The sequence below is a fragment of the Colletotrichum fructicola genome, assembly GCF_000319635.2.
Source record: "Colletotrichum fructicola Nara gc5 chromosome Unknown KSG_Nara_v1_contig07, whole genome shotgun sequence".
Classification (NCBI taxonomy): Eukaryota; Fungi; Ascomycota; class Sordariomycetes; order Glomerellales; family Glomerellaceae; genus Colletotrichum; species Colletotrichum fructicola.
The window spans coordinates 459,449-472,294 of record NW_027094057.1 but is presented as its reverse complement, the minus strand read 5'-3'; the positions used below and the strand labels follow the sequence as shown (position 1 = coordinate 472,294).

At 47.9% G+C, this 12,846-nt stretch overlaps 5 protein-coding genes across 5 annotated transcripts; 3 read left to right on the top strand and 2 right to left on the bottom strand.

Annotated features, from left to right (window-relative positions):
* Positions 1 to 1,373: 1,373 nt before the first annotated feature.
* On the top strand, positions 1,374 to 3,731 carry CGGC5_v011795 (Retrotransposon-derived protein PEG10; the record flags this gene model as incomplete). The annotated part of the gene is made up of 1 exon (XM_066152590.1): positions 1,374 to 3,731. One exon carries the CDS (start codon positions 1,374 to 1,376, stop codon positions 3,729 to 3,731), a length of 2,358 nt encoding a protein of 785 aa, XP_066007955.1.
* Positions 3,732 to 3,787: 56 nt separating this feature from the next.
* Tf2-9-1 (Transposon Tf2-9 polyprotein) lies at positions 3,788 to 7,121 on the top strand (the record flags this gene model as incomplete). The annotated part of the gene is made up of 2 exons (XM_066152589.1): positions 3,788 to 6,628; positions 6,951 to 7,121. The coding sequence occupies 2 exons, from the start codon at positions 3,788 to 3,790 to the stop codon at positions 7,119 to 7,121; spliced, it is 3,012 nt and encodes a 1,003-aa protein (XP_066007956.1).
* A 121-nt stretch (positions 7,122 to 7,242) lies between these two features.
* CGGC5_v011793 (uncharacterized protein) lies at positions 7,243 to 8,151 on the bottom strand (the record flags this gene model as incomplete). The annotated part of the gene is made up of 4 exons (XM_066152588.1): positions 7,243 to 7,589; positions 7,644 to 7,871; positions 7,929 to 7,986; positions 8,098 to 8,151. 4 exons carry the CDS (start codon positions 8,149 to 8,151, stop codon positions 7,243 to 7,245), a joined length of 687 nt encoding a protein of 228 aa, XP_066007953.1.
* A 1,890-nt stretch (positions 8,152 to 10,041) lies between these two features.
* On the bottom strand, positions 10,042 to 10,885 carry CGGC5_v011792 (uncharacterized protein; the record flags this gene model as incomplete). Its single annotated transcript, XM_066152587.1, has 5 exons — positions 10,042 to 10,087; positions 10,147 to 10,194; positions 10,284 to 10,299; positions 10,440 to 10,636; positions 10,878 to 10,885. The coding sequence occupies 5 exons, from the start codon at positions 10,883 to 10,885 to the stop codon at positions 10,042 to 10,044; spliced, it is 315 nt and encodes a 104-aa protein (XP_066007954.1).
* A 481-nt stretch (positions 10,886 to 11,366) lies between these two features.
* CGGC5_v011791 (uncharacterized protein) lies at positions 11,367 to 12,506 on the top strand (the record flags this gene model as incomplete). Its single annotated transcript, XM_066152586.1, has 2 exons — positions 11,367 to 11,526; positions 11,746 to 12,506. The coding sequence occupies 2 exons, from the start codon at positions 11,367 to 11,369 to the stop codon at positions 12,504 to 12,506; spliced, it is 921 nt and encodes a 306-aa protein (XP_066007952.1).
* Between the last annotated feature and the right edge of the window lie 340 nt (positions 12,507 to 12,846).

Below are 12,846 nucleotides of genomic sequence, written 5' to 3'. Positions count from 1 at the left end.
TTCCTGTTCTTCAAGAAGATTTATTGTACTCGTAGTAGTAGGCTAGACCAATGGCATCGACCTTGTCCTAGACCCTTACAACTATATACTTCTAATACTTACTTAATCTATTTTTACTAAGTATCTATATAGATAAATTTACTAATATATACTTAATAATAATACAACCTTATATTTATAATAGTGATATTTTCTTTTGTTTTTGTTTAATAAATATTTTTACTACTCCTATATAGGGCTGTTATGCCTACCTAGAGAGGTGAAAAGCTTAAATATTTACCTTAAAATGCAACAGAAGATTGGCGATTATTGTTTAGTTGGTTGAGGTAGAATATGAGAAGAGTTGGACTGGTTTTTCGATTGGAAGATGAGAAGGGTTGGACTGACTTGTTGATGAGTGCGAAACGCTTGACGAATATGAGCTTGTATTTCATGTGCTAGATGTCTTGAATGGAATTTGTGTGCCTACGTCTCCTCGCACTTGAAGTACTCGTCTCTACGTAGTCCACATACCCCTCGATCTAGGCTGCAAATTGGATGATGGAGGCAACATATGAATGCATGATTCCGAAATAGCATTCGAGACTACTTCTTGTTCCGCAATTGCCTCTCTGAGACTGTGAGTGGTATAAGACCTGACTATGAACTAGACAACTGACGTGCATCTTCATAATGATTCGCTTATTGAGTCCTATCTGCATCAACTATGGCAAACGTCGCCGAAGCAATTGGCATTTACCCTAGCTTATTGCTTAATGCTATGATTACTAACCTTGCCGGAGTGTTACGACCCGATATGCAGGAATAACAGATAACCAACCCACTTAGGCAGCGGGCGGCTAGGACAGGACATTTGTACTGCAGGATCACGGGAACAACAGGGACTCACTCGGTAAACGGAAGAACTATGGTCCAAGTCACGTGACGATAAGATAACGATCATATTGGATCAATATGATCCAACACGACTTGGGGGCCGAACGATCATTCTGGATCAGAATGATCCAGATCGACCCAAGGTACAAAGGAACATGTTCGGAATTAGACTTGTATATAGTATGACCCTGAGCCTGGCTCATGGTCAGACTTCCATAGCTCTTCAGCAATCAACTTAGTATTCATCCTCACGGATACTCTCAGCTTACCTTCACTGCGACTTACTTGTTGAGCCTAAGACTGATCACCTTAGCCTCTGAAGACCGATCTACTACAGCCTACCACCTGCGACCCAGACCACGACCAAGTGTACTGTTATTACGTCTCAATCCCCAGCTTCTGTTAGCAGACCCTACTGTCGGATAGCTGACCGTAACACTTTGATTGCTCCTGTTCAGTAAGTTGACCATTGAAACCTACTAACAGTACAGACAAGAATGTCTTCACGCGCCTCCGCCAAGTCACCCACTCCGGGAAGCTCTTCTTCCTCCAAACAGCCTGTCAAGAGCCTGGCTGAGGAACTCGAGGGAGCTCCGATGGCAGTGGACTCGGACGACGAAGTCACCCTCAAAAAGGAAACCTACGACAAGCTTCGAGCCCGAGTCAAGAAAGGAGACGACGACATTGCTAAGGTCCAGGCCATGTACAACGAAACCGCCAACGAACTCCAGGGCCTCAAACAGATGATCCAGGAGCTCGGCAACGGACCCCAGAGACTTACGGACCTCGAAAACGGAATCGCTCGCCTAGGAGGACAAGGCAGCAACCCTCTCATACAGGAACTACAGAACGAAGTCAACACCCTTCGGGCCGCTGCCAACATCGTCACTACCCCCACTGGAGGACGACAGAAACTCAAGCTCAGCGCCCCGATCACCTATGACGGCACCCCTGGACAACTCAAGTCATTCCTGATCCAAGTCAAGAACTACCAAAACTTCCACCATGGAGACTTCACCAGTCAAACCGAGAAAGTCGTCCATGCCGCCACTTACCTACGAGGACGAGCCCTCAAATGGTTTGAACCCATCCAGGAAGAATTCCTCAAGTACGAAACCCTGGACGAGTGCTCCACTGAGACCCGAGACATCTACAGCAGTTTTCAGGGATTCGAAGATGCCCTACGATCTCTCTTCCAGGACCCCGATGAAAAGCGACAAGCTGAAAGAGATCTCGCACAACTGCGACAGACTAAGTCAACCAAGGAGTACGCCGCCATGTTCAGACAGCTCAGCATTCAGCTCGACCTCACCGAGGAAACCAAGATCTTCATGTTCTATCAGGGACTTAAAGACGAAGTCAAGGACGAAATCGTCAAGATCGATCGCCCCGAAGACTTCCTTCAGTATGCCGACCTCGCAATCAAGATCGACAACAGGCTATTCGAACGACGCAAAGAAAAGGGCGAAAAACGACAAGGACCCAACACGGGACGCAAGTACCAGTGGCAACCCCAGCACAAGTTCAACAACCAGCGGAACGACAACAGACCCCGCAGCAACTGGAACAACAATCGACAAAGCACCGCTTACGGACAACACAGCGGACCCATGGATCTCAGCATGATGACTAAACCCAACGACAGGAAGCCTTGGAACCCCAAGTGCTACAACTGCAACAAGCAAGGCCACATCGCCAAAGACTGCAGACAACCCAAGAAACTTCCCTGGAAACCAGTAGCCGAACGACCTCGACAAGTCAACACGATTGCAAAAGCCTCACATGCATCCCAATCTTGGACCGGATGCTACGACGATGACTGCCGAATCCACCTCGAAGACAAAGAAATGTCAGGACACTACCCAAGGGACAGCAACCCTGGACGATCCGGATACGACATGAGTGCCCCGGATACTCGCCCCAGAACCCTGGCAATGATGCATTCCAGCAACAGCAGAGTCGCCAGAAAGCCAGTTGAACAACTCAACGAGATGCTACGAATCCAGCGACTAGAACCAATCACCTCACATGAAGATACCCGACAAACGCGTCTACGCCAACAAGAATCAGAGGAAGAACCAGAACATCAGCATGATCCTCTGACAGAACAACAACTTCTCAGTATGACCAGCAACTGGACTTTTGGAGAAGGCGAAAGTTCACCCTATGACTCGGACGAACCTCGCGATGTTGCCCAACAACGTACTCAGACAGAGATCACCTATGGGTTCACCCCCAGTGTGGACGACTCTAGCTCTGAAGAGGAACCTGACGACCAGGAAAACAGAATCAAGCAACTCCTGAAGCACCAGGAAATCGACATGCTTCAAGACAAGCAACAACGCCACTTTTACGGCACCTCGGCAAATCAGCGAGATCGGGACTACACCCCTCAGCTACACACGAAAGACCACCCCGCGCTGAGAAGCAACCACCGACTTCACCAAACCCTCTTCTGGCCCCAGTGTTTCCACGACAGATGCAAAGAACACATGGGAGAAAAGCACGACTACCAATTCTACCCCAGAAGACACAACGACGAGCCCATCCGCGAGATTTACTCGACATCCGCCATGATCGGATGGACCATGGTACTGTTTGAAGATAACCTCGCAGTCTTCAGACCCAGCCCTCAGTTTCCTATGAGACGTCAACATGACAACGACATGAAGTGGGACGAACGCCAACAAGACGAGTGCCAAGTACACTACCAAGAAAAAGCACGCGCATGGAGAGTCATGAAGAACGGACCAAGACCCCCGCAGATCAAGATCCGCGAGAACAGCCTCACGAAGGCACGACGAGAAGGAAAGCAAATTACCTACCCAGGACACTCAGGGCAGTCAAAAAACTAGACTCGCCTACCGACGAAGAACCACGACAGGCAACAAGGAAAAGGTTCATCCACCAAATGTCACAAGGACACAAGAACAACATAGAACTCGAAGTCACCATCAACGAACAAACAACACTCGCGCTGATTGACAGCGGAGCTGAAGCTAATTACATCGCCCCTCGAGCCATCAATAGGCTAGAAGTACAATGGGGAGGAAAAGAGCGACCCTATCAGTTACACACGGCAGAAGGAGAAGAATTCAAGTACGAAGGAGGTACCATCTACAATGAGACTGCGCCCCTCGAGATGAGCTACCTGAATCGAAAAGAAAGAATCCAATTCGACATTGCCGATCTAGGAACATACGACATAGTGCTAGGATTACCCTGGCTACGAACAAGTAACCCACGGATAGATTGGAGCAAAGGCCAACTCCATTGGGACCACGACGACTCAGTCCCTGAGCAGCCCTGTCAAAACCAGGCCTCAAACGAGCCGATACAGCAGGAAACAGCAAAACGATACATCTGCTACCTCAAGGCAAAAGAAGCCACGTCACAACCATTGACAACAACGGATCTTGAACAAGAGAATGATCCACTTCTGTCTATCCCAGAAGAATACAGAGTTTACGAGAAACTCTTTGCAGCCGAATTAGAAACCGGACTGCCCGAACACACCAGCTTCGACCACGAAATACCCCTCCAGAAAGGAAAGGAACCACGCTTCAACAAAATCTACGGACTCAACCAGACAGAGATGGAAGCCCTAGACAAATACCTCGAAGAAAACCTCAAGAAGGGATACATCAGACCCTCAACGTCACCAGCAGGAAGCCCAATCCTGTTCGTACCCAAAAAGAACGGAAAATTACGATTATGCGTCGATTATCGCATGCTCAACGAGATGACGATCAAAAACCGATACCCGTTACCCCTCATCGACGAAATGAGACGACTCCTCCACGGAGCCAACTGGTTTACAGCTCTCGACCTCAAAGGAGCCTACAACCTGATCAGAATGAAGCAAGGCGAAGAATGGAAGACCGCCTTCAGGACACGAAAAGGACATTTCGAGTACCTCGTCATGCCCTTCGGTCTTACCAACGCCCCTGCGACTTTTCAGAACATGATCAACCAAGTCCTACGCAAGTACGTCGATATTTGTGTAGTAGTCTATCTCGACGACATTCTCATCTTCTCACCAACACTTGAAAAACACAAAGAAGACGTGCACCATGTCTTACAAGCTCTCCAAAAAGCCAAGCTGTTGGTCGAACCTGAGAAAAGCGAATTTCACGCACAAAAAGTGGAATACCTCGGATTTACCATCACCCCTGGCAAAGTCTGCATGTCAGAAAACAAAGTCAGAGCCATCAAGGAATGGCCGGTACCCAACAACCTCAAGGAAGTCCAAGGATTCCTAGGTTTCGTCAACTTCTACCGCAAATTCATCAAAGACTATGGCAAGATCAACGCGGCTCTCACAAACCTCAGCCGCAAAGACACGCCCTTTACATGGGAAGAACCACAACGAACAGCATTCCAGAAGATCAAAGACCTCATCGCCAGCGAACCCGTCTTAGTCATCCCAGATCCGACAAAACAGTTCGAAGTAGAACCCGACGCATCCGACTATGCGATCGGAGCGCAACTATCTCAACGGGACTCAGAAGGACGACTACATCCGTGCGCCTTCTTCTCTCGCAAGCTCCACGGACCCGAACTCAACTATCAGATCCACGATAAGGAACTCATGGCAATCATTGAAGCCTTTAAGGAATGGAGACCCGAGCTCTCGGGAACCACCCACGAAGTACTTGTGTATTCAGATCACAAGAACCTTTCACACTTCACGACTTCGAAAGTGTTGAATAAAAGACAGATTAGATGGTCGGAATTCTTATCAGAATTCAACTTCCGAATCATCCACCGCAAAGGATCAGACAATGGCAAAGCCGACGCTCTTAGCCGAAGGCCGGACTACAACGTCCCGGTACCTGAAGAAACCCAGGTGATTCTCAAAGGAAACAACGACGGAGACCTCGTGCCAGCAACCAAACTCTTGATGATGGCTGGGCGATCTAGTACTAGCCTGACTAGCGAGCTAGACGACGAAGCTATCATGGAATTTCATGCTCGCCCCGCACACGGTCACCAAGGAATCACCAAAACCTGGAAACGACTACGACAACAATATGGAGAAAAGGTCACTAGAGAACGTGTGGCAAAAGCAATTAAGGATTGTGAGGTCTGCCTCAAAAGCAAACCCGCTAGACATCAACCTTATGGTATGCTACAACCTTTGCCTGTGCCGCAAACCGCCTGGCAATCCATATCCCTCGACTTTATCGTCAAGCTACCGAAGTCTCGAGAACCCCTTACGGGAACACACTTTGACAGCGTTCTTGTCATTGTGGACCGACTCACGAAGTACGCCTACTTCATCCCGTACAAAGAAGCAAGCAACGCCGAAGAATGTGCCTACACATTTCTTAAGTACATCATCGCCAACCATGGAACACCCAAGGAAATTGTGTCAGACAGAGACAAGATCTTCACCTCCAACTTTTGGAAGTCAATCATGTCACACCTTGGCATCAAACAATCAATGTCCACTGCATTCCACCCGCAGACCGACGGACAAACAGAACGAATCAACCAGATCCTCGAAACCTACCTCCGCGCCTATGTCAACTACAACCAAGACAATTGGGTTGTACTGCTACCAATAGCCCAGTTCGCCTACAACAGCGCAGTAGGAGAAAGTACCAAGGAATCCCCCTTCTACCTCAACTATGGATTTGAACCTACCGCCTATGGAGAACCCCGAGCAGGGCCAACTGCAATCAAGGCTGTCGCCTCAGTACGGCAAATCAAGGATATCCAGGAAAACACACGCAAAGAACTTGAATTTGTACGACAAAGAATGACAAAATTCAGCAACAAACGAAGGATTGAGGGACCAACCTTGAAAGAGGGAGATAGCGCCTATCTCGTACGGCGAAACATCAAAACAAAACGACCAAACGACAAACTCGACTACAAAAAACTCGGACCTTTCAAAATCTCACGAGTAATCTCACCAGTCAATTATGAACTCGAACTCCCGGAAACCATGAAGTGTCACCCAGTATTCCATGTCTCATTACTCGAACCAGCTCCACAAGGATCACGGACGAACGACCTCATCATCGTGGAAGACAATGAACCAGAATACGAAGTAGAACGAATCATAGACCACCTCAAAGAGCCAGAAGGGTATCGATACCTCGTCAAATGGAAAGGATACGGACACGAAGACAACACATGGGAACCAGCCAAAAACATCACCAACGCAGCAGAAGAACTCACGATCTACTGGCAACAACACCAAGAACGAGAAGTCACACCAGCACCTGTCATACTAGTCCAGAAGAACGCTGGATATAAGCGAATCAAGCACCCACATCGCTTCACCAAACCACCAACAGAAGCAGATCGACCGCGACAAGGAAAACCATTCATCCGCCTAGGAACACCGGAGAACAACTAGGAAACCTCGGAAGACCCCGCGTTCGGAGGAATACCCAAGTCCACAAAACCCGTACCCAGGGAAGACCAGTCCGACTCAGTCTGGGCCCCCCACAACGACAAATCCTCCATCACTCGGGACTCCTGAGCTTCCAGAGCACGCTCCTCGGCCTCCCATTCATCAACGGATTGCATTCCCCGACGAATCAAATCCGACCCACGCTCCTTCAAAAACCTCTTCTGTTTCCGAAGACGGGACAAACGACTCAGAGCAGCAGCAAGCTGAGTCTGCAGCACCTCCAACGCCTCCTCAGCCTCTTCCTCCTCCCGCTCCACTTTCTTTTGCTCATTAAAACAACGATTCACTATCAAGACAAGATCAGCGACACCAGGAAACACTAAGATGCCAAGGAACTCACGAGCATTTGCCACGTCACCACCGTCACAATTCGAAAAACCCCGCTTCACACACTCACCACAACGCTTCGAGTTGGTGAGGTCCATTCTGCACACTCGATTGTACTGAAAACAAGGGGAACAAGGCATTGCGTCGTAACCACGGTGATCGACCAGAGCACCAAGAGCCTTGCGATTGCGCTGAATCTGAGAACGACGAGTCTCACGAGAATCCGACTTCTGAACGCGACCTGACATGGTGTCAGCATCATGGATAAATCAGGAAGCACGATTGACGGGACCCCAACCTGGGACCAACGACCTACTTATGTTGGGTCTTGAGGACAAGACCTTTGGAGAGGGGACCTGATGTTACGACCCGATATGCAGGAATAACAGATAACCAACCCACTTAGGCAGCGGGCGGCTAGGACAGGACATTTGTACTGCAGGATCACGGGAACAACAGGGACTCACTCGGTAAACGGAAGAACTATGGTCCAAGTCACGTGACGATAAGATAACGATCATATTGGATCAATATGATCCAACACGACTTGGGGGCCGAACGATCATTCTGGATCAGAATGATCCAGATCGACCCAAGGTACAAAGGAACATGTTCGGAATTAGACTTGTATATAGTATGACCCTGAGCCTGGCTCATGGTCAGACTTCCATAGCTCTTCAGCAATCAACTTAGTATTCATCCTCACGGATACTCTCAGCTTACCTTCACTGCGACTTACTTGTTGAGCCTAAGACTGATCACCTTAGCCTCTGAAGACCGATCTACTACAGCCTACCACCTGCGACCCAGACCACGACCAAGTGTACTGTTATTACGTCTCAATCCCCAGCTTCTGTTAGCAGACCCTACTGTCGGATAGCTGACCGTAACACGGAGGAGTCGCATCTCTGCGAACATCCCTTCACTGACCTGAAGGGCGTGATTTGACGCGACCACATTCAAGGAGAGACACTCATTCAAACAGCGTCACTCTCCCAAAAGGATGTCTTCATTCCTGTATACTAAGTGAGAGTCTGTTGGCCTTGCGCTTGACATTCGAATTGCTTGACTGATATTTATTATTTGATGAATGCTGCGCCTTGGCTACTTTGGCACCTTTGCAACCTGCAAGGCAGCTTTCTCTGCGCGAGCGGTCAAATAGATTTCCTAGTTATTATTCACTGCATCCATGACTTAGACTTGGACGTTTTCTTGTTGATCCTGATGAATCCGTAGCCGGCATGATGAACGATACGTGCCCCTTAAACCTACGTCGACGCGGTTATCACTACGCATTCTGTCATGCAGTGCGAAAAGTTTGCATAGACCTCCTGCCTATAAATGTTGGCTGACTTTGTAATTCGAATTAAGCTCCCTCTTTCTAAGTGCCTCTGGCAGTTTGCTCTCTCTAGTTCTAATGAGGCAAGCCTCTTGTTCTTTTCTTCTCTCTTGCTAGTTTTGTATGCGTTCTCTACGTCTTCTATAACATCATCATTTAGCATACGTCAAATGAACATCATCATCATGTTCAGCATTATCATTAGATCTATTCCCAGTCAGACATTTCCTAGCTAAACATTTCCTATTTATTTTTAGCTATATATTTACTAGTTAAGTATTCCTTAGCTTTATATTCTAAGAAATAATATATTTTAAAAATAATATTAAAGATTTTATTAAATCTTTTTAAAATATTTTTAAATCTTTATTAAGTCTTTTAAAAATCTTCTTTAAGTCTTTTTTAAATCTTTTTCAAGTTTTCTATAAATCCTCCTTAGATTTTTGTTAACATAATATTTATAAGATAAATAGAAAAATATAGAAATATAATATAAAGAGCGAAAAGTAAAAGAAAAATATTGAAGAGAAAAGTAAAGAGAGAAAAGTAAAGAGAGAAAAGTAAAGAGAGAAAAGTAAAGAGAGAAAAGTAAAGAGAGAAAAGTAAAGAGAGAAAAGTAAAGAGAGAAAATGTTACGACCCGTTATGCATGGATAATAGTTGACCGACCCACTTGGGCGTCGGGCGGCTAGGACAGGACATTTGTACTGCAGGATCACGGGAACAACAGGGACTCACTCGGAACGGAAGAACTATGGCACAAGTCACGTGACGATAAGATAAGACTGAGCAGACAGTGTGGATCACTGAGCGCTCAGTAGGACCTACTGAGCGATCACCAACGATCACTGAGCGCTCAATAGTACCTGATCAGCGATCAGCAGCAGGACAAGGAACTATTCAGGACTTGTATATAGTATGACCTGAGCCTGGCTCAAGGTCAGACTTCCATAGCTCTTCAGCAATCAACTTAGTATTCATCCTCACGGATACTCTCAGCTTACCTTCACTGCGACTTACTTGTTGAGCCTAAGACTGATCACCTTAGCCTCTGAAGACCGATCTACTACAGCCTACCACCTACGACCCAGACCACGACGAAGTGTACTGTTATTACGTCTCAATCCCCAGCTTCTGTTAGCAGACCCTACTGTCGGATAGCTGACCGTAACACCTACATTCTTAGGGATTTCAGGCATGGTGGTGCAAACTTAGTTGATTGTATACTAATCGCCAGCAAAATGAGACATTAGTAGCAGAAGCACTAGTGACGATATTCATCCATGAACGAAAAAAGTAGACAACCAGGACATACCAAGTGGACAACAAGTCTTTCGATTGGCAGCGACTCAGGCAAATATGAGAACGAGACCGCCTATTTTTCCTGTGCTATGTCGACTACTTTTCCTGTAGCTATTCTACTTTATCCTCATACTTCAATATTCGTCGTCGCTTTAATAGTCGTTATTACTTCTATTATTATCGTTATCATCTTCGTCGTCTTCGTCGTCTTCGTCGTCTTCGTCGTCTTCGTCGTCTTCGTCGTCTTCGTCGTCTTCGTCGTCTTCGTCGTCTTCGTCGTCTTCGTCGTCTTCGTCGTCTTCGTCGTCTTCGTCGTCTTCGTCGTCTTCGTCGTCTTCGTCGTCTTCGTCGTCGTCGTCGTCGTCGCTACTACTATCGTCTTAGATAGGAGTAATGAAGTACACAGGAAATATAGCTGCGCAAACACAGGAAAAATAGGCGGTCTCATGAGAACGAAGAGGAAAAAAGAAATGCCAAGCAGAAGACAAAGAAAAGCAGTCGGCTTCGACAGGCAGAGTACCTCGCCAAACCTTCAATTCACATGTCCAAATGACAAAGTAGATGATTGGATGAAGGGCTGGAGCCTTGAGCAAATGTGTCACAGTACCTATTCATGGTAGAGGAATGAAGGGGGGAAGCAACACCAAGGCGGGCCCTTCCTGGACGGCATCGGGAAGATGCAGGTAGATCACAGAATCAGGTGTGCAATTGAGCCAGCGCCTGCCTTCTTTCTTAGTATGCATCAAACAGACCATTCTTGGCCTGCTTGCACTTCCATCCGCGTGAAAAATTTCCCATTACCGCCTTTCGACTTCCATCCACCGCTCTCTGCTCTTACCCTCTTTTCTACCACGAAAGAATTTACCTCCCTGCTCTTTCCATCCCACCTGCGTTCCGTCCACGAATTCTTCGAGCTTTTAATTACAACACAAGCCCACTCCCTGACTTTCCACCTCCAGTCAATCTTAGCCACCACGCCCACTCATAACCCACCTCAGATCTTAGAGAAATCCTCTCGGTATGTGCCACTGATCAAGCTAGGTCTTGTGTATAAACTGAAAGATTGAATGGTAGATAACGTACATCAACAATCACGATGCCGCGCAAGACCTCTGCCGAGATCATCATCGATGCAATCGTCGAGAATGGCGACGCCCCCATGGACCGTGCTGCCCTCCAGGACTTCTTCATGGACCGAACCAACTCTTTTGTCGACTTTCGCAAGCTTTGGGAGTTCTACGAGGCCTTCATTGGAGGTTACCGCATCACCGCTAGATCACTGTCGCACCATGCGCTCCCAGGGGGGCAAGGCGTTCGCTGCAAAGATAAAGGCTCGTCTCGACTCTGAGCCTGGTGTTGTCCCCGACCACCTCATCGACTTCTTCAGCAACCACCAATACATTTGGGACTCTTCCCTAGGAGATGGAGACACCCAAGCTGAGCCTGGCCGTCTGCCCAAGGAGCTGCTTGACCAGCTCAAGAGGGTCTGTCTGACTGCCAAAGCTTCGAGAGCCTCTTGATGCAGCAGATGACGGCTCAGTCCGTGCCGTCCGGTATGAACACCGAAGTGACAGCCAAGCTCATGAGGGCTCGTGCCAAGGAAGTTGCAGAGGAAGTCTTTGAAAAGGACGAGTCGGTCACTGATGGGCTTATCGCCGCAGTCAAGAAGGGATCCTGTCCTAGTTTTGAGGTGACCAAGGCTTTCCGCGGCTACGGCTTCGAGGTCACTTGTCACCGAGACGACGTCGCCAAGCTCTTCGACATCTATGTTCATTTCATAACTACCTGTGGCGTCGACCGAGACACGCTCAACGAGTGGATGATCTCGGGCAAGCAGACGCTTGGTCAAAACATCAAGGCTGAGCTGGAGAAGAAGCAAGACACCATTCCGGCCGGTCTCATCCCCTGGTTGGATGCGAACCAGTATATCTGGGCCCGCGGCAGCATTGCCTACTCCGGCCAAACCAATGCGTTAGTTCGCCACTCTGGCGTCAAGGTTGTTTTCCAGCGCTTCGTCAAGCCGGTAAAGCCCGAGGAACATGCCAAGATCAACCAAGAGATGCAGGAGCTGGTAGACTCTTTCCACAACCTGAAGCCTGGTGAACCGGAATTCGACCTGCAGGAGGAAATTGAACGCAGGGCTAAGAAGTATGGATGCTACCAGGTGGCTATGACTTATCCCAAGAAGGACGAGATCAGTGATGTGAAGGACGAAATCGGCACTGAGGGCAAATAGATGGATGCGGTTGTTTCCCCCAAGGAACATCATCTTTCTGCCACAACAATGCGAGAAGGCTGGATCACAATCTTGATAAGATGACACAAGCTCTAGATGCGAGGGATATTTGGAGGTAAACTCGTTGGTTCCAGCGACCGGTAGAAAGGGACGGACGATCTTGTCAGGGAGAAGGGCCGGGTACTCAGTAGATAGGTAGATTGATTTGGGATTCCCTGCACGCAATGACATGCGGTTTCTCAATCGGTTCAAAAGTGAACCCTGCTCTTCCACGTTGATGTTTGGTTCCTGAGTAAACCGAGCCAAGTAGCAAGATGAGTGAGAGTGAGTGATTGTCGGC